This window comes from Salvelinus alpinus, chromosome 29 (assembly GCF_045679555.1).
Source record: "Salvelinus alpinus chromosome 29, SLU_Salpinus.1, whole genome shotgun sequence".
NCBI classification, from domain to species: domain Eukaryota; kingdom Metazoa; phylum Chordata; class Actinopteri; order Salmoniformes; family Salmonidae; genus Salvelinus; species Salvelinus alpinus.
Genome location: NC_092114.1, coordinates 24,738,401 through 24,751,785, shown reverse-complemented (window position 1 = coordinate 24,751,785; position 13,385 = coordinate 24,738,401). Strand labels below are relative to the sequence as shown.

General features: G+C 41.2%; 1 protein-coding gene across 2 annotated transcripts in view; it reads left to right on the top strand.

Moving 5' to 3' along the window:
- The window catches only part of LOC139559367 (CUB and sushi domain-containing protein 3-like), a 700,638-nt gene that overhangs the window by 501,474 nt on the left and 185,779 nt on the right, over window positions 1-13,385 (top strand). For both annotated transcript variants that reach the window (XM_071375335.1, XM_071375334.1), the window contains exons 29-31: window positions 6,286-6,473; window positions 6,810-7,004; window positions 7,407-7,523. In XM_071375335.1, coding sequence (XP_071231436.1) covers window positions 6,286-6,473; window positions 6,810-7,004; window positions 7,407-7,523 — 500 coding nt within the window. The remainder of the gene's footprint in view (window positions 1-6,285; window positions 6,474-6,809; window positions 7,005-7,406; window positions 7,524-13,385) is intronic.

Genomic DNA, 13,385 nt, shown 5'->3' with positions numbered 1-13,385 from the left:
CCTCCCACAAGACAAACTCCACCAGCACCATCCTCACCCCTACTCTCCCCACCCAAAAAGGCACATCCAGCACCTCTCTTCCCACCATAGTGGAGGACACGCCCCAGGAGGAGAGCGACCCCCTCAGTGCAGAGCAGGCTCAGGCCCTCCTCACCACCATGGCTGCCATGAGGGATGAGTTCACCAAACTGGAGGGGGAGGTTGTCCTGCTCAGGGAGAGCGTGAGCAAACAGCAACCAGACAACCACACCTTAGAGGAGCTCCTAACCAAGGTGAGAACAGAGCAGGACAGCAGCCTTGCAACACAGCTGAAAGAGGTACAGCAAGAGAGAGACGGACTCAAGAGAGAGCTGGCTGATCTAATAAAGGAGGTGAGAGAGCTCCAAAAAGACAGGCAGAACAGTAATAACGATCTGACCACACTAAGAGAGGAGCTGCAGGAGAGAAAGAGAATAGAGAACATTGGCTGACATCGTCCTGTTGATGGACTCAAATGGGAAGTTTGTTCAGGAGAAGAAACTTTTCCCTAGACACAAAATGAGAAAGGTGTGGTAACCAACAACGCAGAGTGCCATGGAGCTGCTTGATAAGGCCCATCTCGGGTCGCCAAGACACATAATCATACATACCGGAAGCAACGACCTGCGTGCTCAGCAGGAGAGGGTGGCGACTTCACTACGGGGAGTGATTGAGAAGGCCTCCGCAATCTTCCCCTTCTCAAGAATCGTGGTGTCAACCCTTCTACAGAGGAAGGACTTCCACCCTGCCACAATCCAAAGAATAAACGCCAGCCTATCCCGGGACTGTGCCCTGCGACCCAATGTACACCTGTACAAGGAGACAGTCCCCATCCTTGCCAAGACTCTCAAGGACGTCGCTTTAACCCACAGCCCGACCTCTCCACCCAGGAACAGCGGAGATATCTCCACCCCGCCGAGATCACCGAGACAATACCCCGGACCAGCACCCTGGAACCACCAGCCACGACCACAGCACCACCAACCTCAATGCCCACCACAGCCAGCGCAGCACAGACCACCTCAGCCCACCAACCAAATGAGTGACATTAAACAAATGCTGAGTCTACTATGCTCACATGTGATAGGCCGAGGGTCATGGATGCTCACATGTGATAGGCCGAGGGTCATGGTAAGATGAGCACAAGAACTCCACCATCCTCACACTACATCCACCCAAGTGGCATGACACAAATTCTATCTTAAATGATAAACAAATCACATTTGCATAATAAGAGTTTACTTTAATTGAAAAATCCTATTTTAATAGTTATTGTTGGATTGTGAGTGTTTGTCTCATTTTGAAGGTAAAGAAAAAAAAGTTAAGACATTTTTTTACGTTGCATGTTGGAATTTACAAGGGTTGAAGTCCTCTGCTTTTGGGCTAAAGAGCAGAAACCCAGACTTCCTGAAAGAAATTGATGATGTTGATATTGTAGTACTACAGGAAACATGGTGCAGAGGTGATGTTTCCACTGGCTGTCCACTAGGTTATAGGGAGATAATCCTACCATCCACTAAATTAAAAGGAATCAAACAGGGCAGAGACTCCGGGGGAATGCTAATATGGTATAAATCTGAACTAATTAATTCAATCGAATTGATCAAAACAGGAGAATTCTTTGTCTGGTTAAAAATCAACAAGGAGGCTATCTTGACAGATAAAAACGTCTTCTTCTGTGCCACATACATTCCCCTCTCAGAGTCACCCTACTTCAATGAAGAGAGTTTCTCCATTCCAGAGGGGGAAATTAGTCACATTCAGGCCCAAGGCAACGTACTATAGATGCAGTGCAAACAGTACAGACATCTACCAAAAAGCAATTAGTAGCCAAAAAATACAATCTCTCCTGGACAACTTTTTAGCCTTAACAATCTCCTTCAGCAATGAAGGTGTAAATTTGGCCGTTTGGAACATAAACTTTATATTTTACAAATTAGCCTCCTTGGCTAATTTAAAGAAGCATAAGAGCAAACCAGAAATAACAGATAATGAAAAATGGTTTGATAATGATTGCAACAATCTAAGAAAGTAATTGAGAAATATATCTAATCAAAAACACAGAGAACCAGACAACAAAAATATACGCCTTCAATATGGGGAAACACTGAAGCAATACAAACACACCCTAAGAACAAAACAGGAACAGCACATTAGAAATCAGCTGGATGGAATTGAGGAATCCATAGCATCAAACCACTTCTGGGAGAATTGGAATAAATTAAACAAACCTCATCATGAGGAATTGGCTATCCAAAATGGGGATATGTGGAGAAATCACTTTGCAAACCTCTACAGCAATATAACAAAGAGCCCGGAACAAAAAGTTATACAAGAAAAATTACAAATCCTTGAATCAGCAGTCAAAGACTATCAGAATCCTGTGGATACCCCAATTACAAAAGAAGATTTATTGGAAAAACTATGCACTCTCCAACCCAAAAAAGGCCTGTGGCGCTGATGGTATTTTAAATGAAATGATCAAATATACAGACCAGAAATTCAAATTGGCTATACTCAAACTCTTCAACATTATCCTCACTGCAGGTATTTTCCCTGATATTTGGAACCAGGGATTGATCACACCAATCTATAAAAATGGAGACAAATTTGACCCAAATAATTACAGAGGAATTTGCGTTTAACAGCAACTTGTGGAAAATTCTCTGCAGTGTTATAAATAGCAGACTACATAATTTCCTTGACGAACACAACGTCCTGAGCAGAAGCCAGATTTGATTTCAAAAAAATTATCGTACAACAGATCACATTTACACCCTCCACACTCAAATTGATAAACAAGTAAACCAAAACAAAGGCAAAATCTACTCGTGTTTTGTAGATTTCAAGAAAGCATTTGATTCAATTTGGCACAAAGGTCTTTTTTATAAACTAATAGAAAGTGGTATTGGAGGGAAAACATATGATTTTATTAAATCAATGTAAACTAAAAACAAATGTGCGGTTAAAATTGGCAACAAGCAAACAGACTTCTTCTCTCAGGGACGGGGAGTGAAACAGGGCTGCCCAATAAGTCCAACACTATTTAACATCTACATTAATGAATTGGCAAAAACATTAGAAGAATCGGCAGCACCTGATATCACCCTACACAACACTGAAATCAAGTGTCTGCTGTACGCAGACGATCTGGTGCTGCTGTCTCCCACTAAGGAGGGGTTACAGCAGCACTTAGATCATCTTCACAGGTTCTGTCAGACCTGGGCTCTGACCGTTAACCTAAAAAAAACAAATATAATGATATTCCAAAAAAGGTCCGGAAATAAGGATGACAAATATAAATTCTATTTGGACACAGTTCTATTAGAACACACCAAAACTACACATATCTAGGACTAAATATCAGCAACACAGGTAGCTTTCACATGGCTGTGAATGAGCTGAGAGACAAAGCAAGAAGAGCATTCTATGCCATTAAAAGGAACATCAAAATCGAAATTCCAATTAGAATCTGTCTCAAAAGTTTTCAATCAGTTATAGAACCAATTGCTCTATATGGCAGTGAAGTATGGGGTCCAACCTCTAAAAATGAATTTACCAAATGGGACAAACATCCAATTGAAATACTGCATGCAGAGTTTTGCAAGACTGTATTGCAAATGCAAAGAAAAACTCTAAATAACACATGTAGAGCAGAATTGGGCCAATACCCCCTCCTCATTCGAATAGAAAAACGAGCCATCAACCATCTAAACAACCATCTAGAAAACCATCAAGTGACCCCAAAACATTCCATCACACAGCTCTACAATGTCAAGAGATGAAACCAGAGAAGAGTCCCCTCAGCCAGCTGGTTCTGAGGCTCAGTTCACCAACCCAAACCAACCCCATAGAGCCTCAGGACAGCACTCAGAAAATCTGGCCCAACCAAATCATCACAAAACAAAACAAAAAGAAAAATATATCACCTATTGGAAAGACACCACAAAAAAATCTAAGTCGATTTCAATGCTATTTGGCTCTAAACATGGTGGCAGACTATCTGACCACTGTGACTGATAGAAAACTGAGGAAAACATTGACTAGGTACAGACTCAGTGAGCACAGTCTTGCTATAGAGACTGGTCGTCACAGACAAACCTGGCTGCCCAGAGAGGACAGGCTCTGCTCACTCTGCTCCAGGGGAGAGGTAGAGACAGAGCTGCATTTCCTATTACACTGTGACAAATACTCAGACCTAAGAGAATATTTATTTCCCAAAATTATAATTCAATACAAAGAATTTGAAACTATAAAATAAAAAATCTAATATTTATTGGGTGAAAAGCCAAAATGTGCAGTTTTGGAAGCCAAATATGTGTCCTCCTGCCACAACCTGAGGGACAGCCAGTGAAAAGTGCAAAGTAATGTCGATAATATGTCCTGTTTCGTGACATGTGTCTTCTCAGTCATGTTGACACTGGTCTACTACCATTGCTTTAATGTATTGTTGTTCTGATTAATATTGTTGTTGTAGTTGTTGTTAATGGTAATCCCATGTCCACTACTACTATTATTATTGCTGTTGGTCCCACCATTTATATATAAATATATATTTTTAGATACGTATACTTTGACATTGTAAGTAATAATGAACTTGCTATGTCAATAAAGTGAATTGAGAGAGAGAGAGAGAGAGAGAGAGAGAGAGAGAGAGAGAGAGAGAGAGAGAAAAAAATTGTGCAAGACAGAAAAATAAAGAAATAGAGGTTAAAAAAGTAATGTTTTATATTTGAGCTGAAAGCAAGCCACTGCAGTGATGATGACACAGCTGTTTTCAAGCGACCAGTATCAGGCAACCATTTTGGTTCCACCAGTTAGACAGTTTCATCTGGGGTGTAAAGTGAGCTCTCTTCTCATTTGAATGGTCCTATCCCACAAAACAATGATAACACAGTACAGTGGAAAAGTGGCTATTGGCAGTGGGACGTGGTACAGGGTTAACCAGGGTTCTCTAATGAAAAGCCTTTTGTTCCGTTCCATCTCACAGACGACCATTACACACTCCATTACTGACACTATTCTCCCCCAAAAAGACCACCACATTAAATATGTTCCCAATTAAAATAGAGAAAATTAATAATAATATATTGTAAAAAAGTCAGGGTTGACATGGTGAGGAATAAGGAGGCCCAGCACCGAGCCCTGGGGGACACCCTTTGTAACTGCACCAGTGTAATATTATATAGTAAAAAGGGACCCATTGCATTGGCAAGGTGGCAAATTTGGATTTCATTGTCATTGTCACCAAATTGGGTATTATCTTCGCCGTGTATTCGTTAGCTACCAAGTAAAATTGGTTGAGTGACAGCTCCAGAGGCTAAGCTAATAAAACGATCTGAACACATCTGGTTATCAACATTTAATGACTTTATTAATATGGTGTAGAGCAGGAGTCCCCCCCCCCCCCCATGTTTGGATTTCTATTATCTTACAATGAGCCCTTAGCCTTAGATATGGGCTCATTGAAGTGTGGCAATATCACTTAGCATACTCTTTCAGAAATATTATTAAAGAAAATACACCTCCAAATCTCTCTTATGTAAATGAACATCCCTGATAGAGAAAATGCACACGCCCACAAACACACTCATTCTCGGAAATGCGGAGCATGGGAGAGGAGCTGTTAGTAGACAAACTTTTGTGATGAGGTTGCAGCTCAATAGGATAAGTGCCTCATCTTTGACTATACCAAAGCAATTACACTCCCCGGGTATTTATAGATGCTAGCATCCTTAGTGTTAGCGTTTTCCCACAGCACAGATAAGGGAAATTAATGGAGCGCTAGCAACCGCTAACTGGGAAAAGGGGGATATCATCATGTTGTCCGGCTCCACAGCTGAGACCCATAGAGAGGAGAGGTTACAGTTGATCTGAGGAATCTATTCATTAGTGTCTGTGGCATTGGGTGGACACAGACATCTGAGGCATCTGTCACTGTGTGTCAATGTGTGAATCGCGGGGCCTTTTGAGTGTTGTCGCTAACCTCCCACCTCGACCGCGCACACAAGGCCATGAAAGCAGACAGTAGTTTCTAGTCTTCTCTGCCGATTTGATTTGATGTATTACTGTATACGGCACACAGACAGATGTATTGAAACCCAAACAAGCTCAGCAGAAAGAGAGAGAGTTTCTCTAAAAGGGTTTTCTAAAAAAAGAACACGCTCCTCCAGATATGGTATGGCGGGGGAATTGGATGGAGTCTTTGATCTGATTTGTCTCTTTCTCTCTTACTCTCTCGCTCTCTTTCTCTATCCCTCCCTCTAGTTTCAGCATTGAGCCCAACTATGACTTCCTGTATATCTACGACGGACCAGACAGCAACAGCCCTCTGATTGGTAGCTTTCAGGACAGCAAGCTTCCGGAGAGAATCGAGAGCAGCTCCAACACCATGCACCTGGCTTTCCGCAGCGATGGCTCTGTCAGCTACACCGGTTTCCACCTGGAATATAAAGGTAGTAGAACAGAGGAACATTTCTGCTTCGCTGTTTAAATTGGTTCCTATACCAACGTCAGAAATGTGCATTGTTTCCTTTCATTGTTTTGTATGCACAGAATGTGTAATGAGAATCCAAATGCTTTCTATCCACAGTATTCTGGTAGTAGAGGTGGATACCATGTTTTAGCATTTGAATTATGAGTTTTGTTAAACTCTCCTCAACATCTTTCAACAAAGAAACTCCCTCACTGCCTGTGTTACCTGTTTGCATATCCTGTTCACACTACTGTTAAAGCTTATTTGTTATATACAGTATATACTGTATGTGTATATATATCTTTCCCCTCTTCAGCCAAGCTGCGTGAGTCGTGCTTTGATCCAGGCAGTGTGATGAACGGGACCAGGCTGGGCAGCGACTACAAGCTGGGTTCCACCGTGACGTTCTACTGCGAGTCGGGCTACGTTCTCCAGGGCTACTCCACGCTCACCTGCATCATGGGGGACGACGGCAGGCCCGGCTGGAACAGGGTGCTGCCCAGCTGTCAAGGTACACAACATGCATACTGACATAGGCCTACCTGTTGAAGCTAGAGAAAGGCAGTTAGATATGGTCATAGCAGTGTACTAACGGAAGTAAATCTGTTAGGATGTTTACTGAGCTGGGAGAAAAATCCAATAAAACAATTTGTGGGGATAAAGGATTGCCCAAAAGTTGTAGTAGCCACTGTAAAACAATCAATATGACTTACAGCACACATGTAAGCACACGGAAGAGAATCATAAGACTAGACTGCTAAGCTGTCTGTGTAATCCTTGTGTGTGTTCCATGCTGCTCGTTTCTGGGAGACTTCGCATGGCCAATGTATTGAATAAATGTGAGCTAGATGCTCCTTCAGAGAGGTACGTTAGAAGTTGAGCGGTGCTCTGTGTGTCTGTTTGTGTTCCGCAGCACCGTGTGGGAGTCGTTCCACAGGGTCAGAGGGCACGGTGCTGTCTCCTAACTTCCCCCGCAACTACACCTCAGGACACAGCTGTGTGTACTCCATCTCCGTGCCACGAGAGTTTGGTAAGTACACACAGTTATACAATTCATTAAATTTTGAGTGAAATGACCTTGATAAGCTCGGGACTTTGGTAAGGACACATGTCCTGACACTTGTGCTTGGGATATGTTTGGTGTGACAAATGCTGGAGGTGGCATGAACTCATAACAGTCTTTCGTAAAAGACAGATTTTGCTGCCAACTCCGTGCCACCTAAGTTTGGTAAGGACACATACAGTATAAACTTAAACGTCGAGACCTTTGGTGTGAAATAAGATCAATGTGGTGGGAATTCATGACAGTCTGAACTTTGTTTTTCAACAAAAGATGGACTTCACTGAAAATACTGTAGCAGTCTTCTATGCTTCATAGCAGATTTCAATTTCATGCATTTTTAAAGGCAAACATCGATGTTGAAAAAGTTCAACACATCCATCATCGCTTTGGGAAAATTTTGCCATTTCATCTTGATATTAGGCCACGATTTGATGACATTGGCTTCTGCTGTATAAATATCTTTGTGTTCTTCATACCATGTCATTCTTTCATCAGTATAGTCCCTCAGAGGTGTCTATAAGAAAACTTTCAGTGGATGAATTAGATGTGTCCTACTTTATTAGGATTCGCTGTAAAATGTGCAGGGTCAGAAACAGCAAAGTGGTGCGCACTTGTAACTAAGCAACAAGCCGTCGATTTGCTGTGACGTGCAGTTTTAAAAAGCTTTTTATTGGCATTAGGACTTGTCTCACCAGAGGGTGAGGCATAATAGTGATTTTACATCAGGTGGATGTGATCTGTCTGTCTTCAACTGTTTCTCCATCCAACACCTATTACCCATTAATTGGGATGTAGCACACTGTATTTGATAATTATAATCGACTCCAAAACGTTATTCTAATGCTCATATTTCCTTTCATGTGGTTAGGATGACTGTTTTTCACTGATTGGTCTCTCTTCCAATAGTCTTCAATGCATCGTGTTATGTGAGTTAACACTGTAAATTTAATGAAAAGATTGACATGTTTCAGCATGCTAGCTTGTTATATTGCAAAGTGTTACAATACCATTGCACTTGATTTACACTGCCTATCTTAATCAATCAGCGAAAATAATATAGTAGAAAAGTCAATTGTGTTACATTTGGACAGCAAACATGGCCTGTCTCTGTTGTAGTGGCTGCAGCTCAATCCTCTCTTTGTGCCTATTCCCTAACATGGGGCTTGTGAAAGTGGCCTTTTTCTACACAATAGGATCCGTACAATTGTCACAATCGTCTGTAAAACCCGATCCGTGTGAGCTACATACTAATAAGTCACCACCAATGAAAGATGAGACTCTCACAAACACGACAGTTTTGACTCTACGACATCCACAAGCTTCACGACAGTCGTCTGAACTCTGTCATGGACGTCCTCATTTCCAAGAGGTCTTCTCACAAAACCGACTGTCTAGATAGACCAAACCATTGGAGCTACAAACTAATGTCACCAATATCGAAAGAGGCGACTCTCACAAACACGAAAGTCTGAAGGTAACCCAGTATCAGGCTGTAAAAATAGCAAAAAGTGCATTGGGGGTCAAATGTACCACGAATAACGTGACAAAACATGGGTCAATTTGTTGTTGTTGTTGTTGTTTTTCCTATATCTCGCAGATATAACAGACACTTCAAAATCTTGATCCTTATGATTTATTTTTGGACTGTCTGTTTTGCCATGAACACGTGTTATTTAATGTGTATCTATGAGCTATAGCAGTAAAGGCCAAATTCAATGTTGTTTCATCAAAAAACCTTTTGATACCTGCTGGGGTCCTAAAATTCTAAATCAGATGGCTAAATGATGCATTGTATAATCATATTAAAACAATTCCATATGTGAACTAGATCTTGTGATCTAAGGGCTTAGACCTACAGGTAACACCAACAACAACAAATGTTATTTAACAAATATTTATCTCACTGTTACACTTAATATTTTAAGCTTCACCACCATTAGTTTATTAATGTGTTTTCAAGCTGATTGTTTGAAAGAAAAGAGTTGATTATGTGTAACAAACACAATACAGATATAACTCAGGTTACTCAGTAGAGTTTTGCTCAGACAGTGGGGGGCAATGGGAAGGATTGTTGTGAGGATTATTTCTAATTTCTATCCCTCTGTGTGACCCAGTCCTGTCAGTCCTCTAACTCAGAGTTCACAATACTGCTCTCTCAAACTCAGAGATAACCATTTAAAAGGAGTGCATTTGTTCTCTAAAGCCGGATACAAAAAGCCTGGCTGTTTTGTGGTGTGGATTTGCTCAAAGGGGATTGACTCTTCAACAGCCCTTCTTAACACTCACTCGGTACTGTTAGCTGTTGTCTCTGGCTGTGACTGTTATAAATGTCTATATCCATGTCCATAGAACGCATTGCGTTTATTTATAGCCTTTGTGTTATAGATTTTGTGTGTGTGTGTGTGTGTGTGTGTGTGTGTGTGTGTGTCCTATTACCCCGATACCTCCACGTATAGTTATAATGTAATGAATATCAGTTATTTAATATGATATGATTAAGACATTGGACTTGAAACCATCAGGCTTAGCAAACAATGTGGAGGATAATTGATTGCTGGCTACAATTGGCAGAATGTGCTCTAATCACTATATTAAAATATGCAAGCATTTTTCTGTCACAAGCTACATAGCATATGTCTGTCACAGACTTTTGGGGTAGACACATCTGAAGACAAGGTTATCTGAAATGTGCCAGGATTCATGAGAGCGTTAGTAAGCCTGTTCTAGCTCCTGTGTTAGGTCCAAGTGAAGACTGTAAAGCTTCAGGTTCTCTTCTCCCATGGCAAAACACAAATACAATTCACCTGAACAAGATCAATAAAGACATAAATAGATTGGAGATGGAGAAGTTTGTTCCCAAGATGTAGGTTTGCCTTTCTGTGTAATGCACGACCAACTGGGAGCCAACAGGGAGCCAACAGGGAGCCAACGGGGAGCCAACGGGGAGCCACACACACACACACATACCAACGGGGACCACAACACACACACACACACACATAGAAAGACATACACACTTCCATGGACGCATGCACAAACACAGACGCATACACAGATGCATATACACACACACATCTATAAATGCACTCACGCAGACACACAGACGGACACATACACAGATGCATACACACACATATCCATGAACGCACACACATACACACACAAACAGATTGTTACAAGATGCAGGCATCGCATTTTGTTGTTCCCTCTGACAAACAATGCTAGCGGTGGGAAGGCTGAATTCTCATTTCACTAGCCCAGCAGGATAACTGGTTGCAACCAGCTTAGTCGTCTGGGACAATAGCTGAAGTTCTTGCTAGAATCGGTCCATTTTTGAGCAACAACGGCACAGTACATTTGTAGCATCTCTTCATAATACGAAATCCTAGATCAGCACTCCTACTCTGAGGTGGCTCAGACTCAGAGCTAGCCTTTCTGAGGTAAAGAGTTCATCCTATGGGTTCACTGCTCTACATTATTTTGCCTATTTATTGCCTTTCCTCCCTAATCTTCTACATTTGCACACACTCTACATAGATGTATCAATCGTGTTATTGACTGTACGTTTGTTTATGTGTAACTCTGTGTTGTTTTTGTCGCACTGCTTTGCTTTATCTTGGCCAGGTCACAGTTGTAAATGAGAACTTGTTCTCAACTGGCCTACCTGGTTAAATAAAGGTGAAATAAAATGTGTGTTTAATAATTTTTTATAATCAGAAAATAGAAAGTGACATGTCATTTGAAAGCTACAGGCCGTATATTTTTGTAAATGAAACTCAAATCTTACTGCTAGCAAAGAACCCCACACCCCCCCATAAAGGCCGTAAAGTTTGTAATGTAGATCAAGTCACCAAAAGTGCAAACATTTAGTATACATGGAAAGGGTACAATGACCCTGATGGTCATTGCATTTCCTTCTCCATCCACATTACCTTGTATGCATCCTCCACATACACTGGTAAAATAAGTTTAAAGTGTCTTCAACTATCTGTGTCTTACTTAAAAATGAAAACAAATCCAGAACTTGAAAGTGCTGATTGCTAAGGTAATTTTAAGATGTCAGGCTTAAATCCATTCAAACATTAAGGCATAGTGACTCACTCACTACCCAAACCAGATACAACTGGTTTCAAGTGGCGAAGAGACGTCATGTGATCTCCTACTGCAATCTAGTGGACGAACTGGAAATCAGACATAGCATACAGTATATATACATAAAATGGATAGGTAGAGACTTCAGCTCTCCTCATTCCTTTAAGACAAAACATGAAGGTATGCCACGTTGCGCAAGCCCTGCACTTTTAAAATGGCTGTGTGCCAATGGGAATTTGTGCATGTCTATAGCGCCACAATTAGGTAAAGATCTGAGAATTCCTTTTGGAACAGTAGCTGGTGGCATATTTTATCTCAAACCTAGACTTTCAAATGTCTTATTCCCCAACATGGGGATTTTATATATTTAATTAAATCGGCTCTGTGGTAGTCACAAACACCTTTATCTGAATCCTATAGTTCTTACCTTACTAACAGTACTAAACAGTTTTTGTAGGACTTATAGTTTTAAAACCAACATTTTATGAGGGTAGTATACAATATTATGCATTGTTTAGAAAATGCCACCAGAGGGCGTCAGAGTTTAACAGACCCACTCAAACAAATGTCGTGGCCATAATTCATCGCCATGCAGTATCCAATATGGTTATGTTAATCCATTTTGGAAATTCCAAAGAACAGAATAAACTCATCAAACGTCTGTATATCGAAAGGAAGACCGGTTTTGGTTTGTTAGTCCGAAAAATGTGTCTATCAACTTGCCAAATTGAGCCACATTTCAAATTATCACACTTTGAGAATAACTATTCCAGACGCGAGATGCACATCACTTCTGTTCAATTTTATTCTGTTATATTACATCTAGTTTTTTTACTATAAAATAGGTATGTTTTGACTGATAAGGGCTTGCGAAATAAGAGCGTCTTGTCTGCTAAATGAACAAAACAAGGCTATGCCATTGCACAGCAATAGGCTTCTACAAGCAAGCGCCACAATGTTGAGGTTACTACCTTTTTGATATACTTTGTTCAACGATATAATATTGTTACGTACTCCTCTTGGGAACGCAACACCCCGCTACATCTCAACTCCCCGTGGAGTGAAAAAAGTATATGATCGTAGGTGCGGGGAAGGACGACTGAGGCAGAGAAAAATACCATTTACAGGGAATGTATTATTCCTTAACACGGTAATGTGGGGAAAAGGGACCAAAGCAAAGAAAGTAAATATTAGAGTCCCCTCTCCTACCTTACCTGCCTTCCCACTTCTTACCTAACCTTAAGCACCTGGTGTGCTAACCAAAATACAGATCTTACCTAGTGTGCATAGACAGAGTAAATACTATGGGTTATGTATGCCCGCAGGCCTCTTGCCTAAACACTCCCAAGGTGCGTTCCCCTTCCCCCCCTGGGAACAAATGAAACAGAATAATTTCAGTGAACAATTTCAGTTAACTAAAAACACAAAGTCCTATTGGCATAAACATACCTCTGAAGGAGCGGCTACAAAATAATATCAACAAAACTTTCACTGACCAACACAGGACATAAAAAGAAGCTCTCCTCCCTGAGGGAGGAACACTGGCTGTTATCTACCTGGAGAAGGAGTTGGTAATTGAAGAGACAGCTGTTTCCCCTGACGAGAGGGAGGGGTCAGAGCTCCAATCAACGATGGAGCTGACCAATCAGCTGCTTTAGGATTCCAGGAAGCCATTTCCTGAAATGCACACACATACAAATCCACAACAACACAGAAACTGGGGAACGTAACAATATA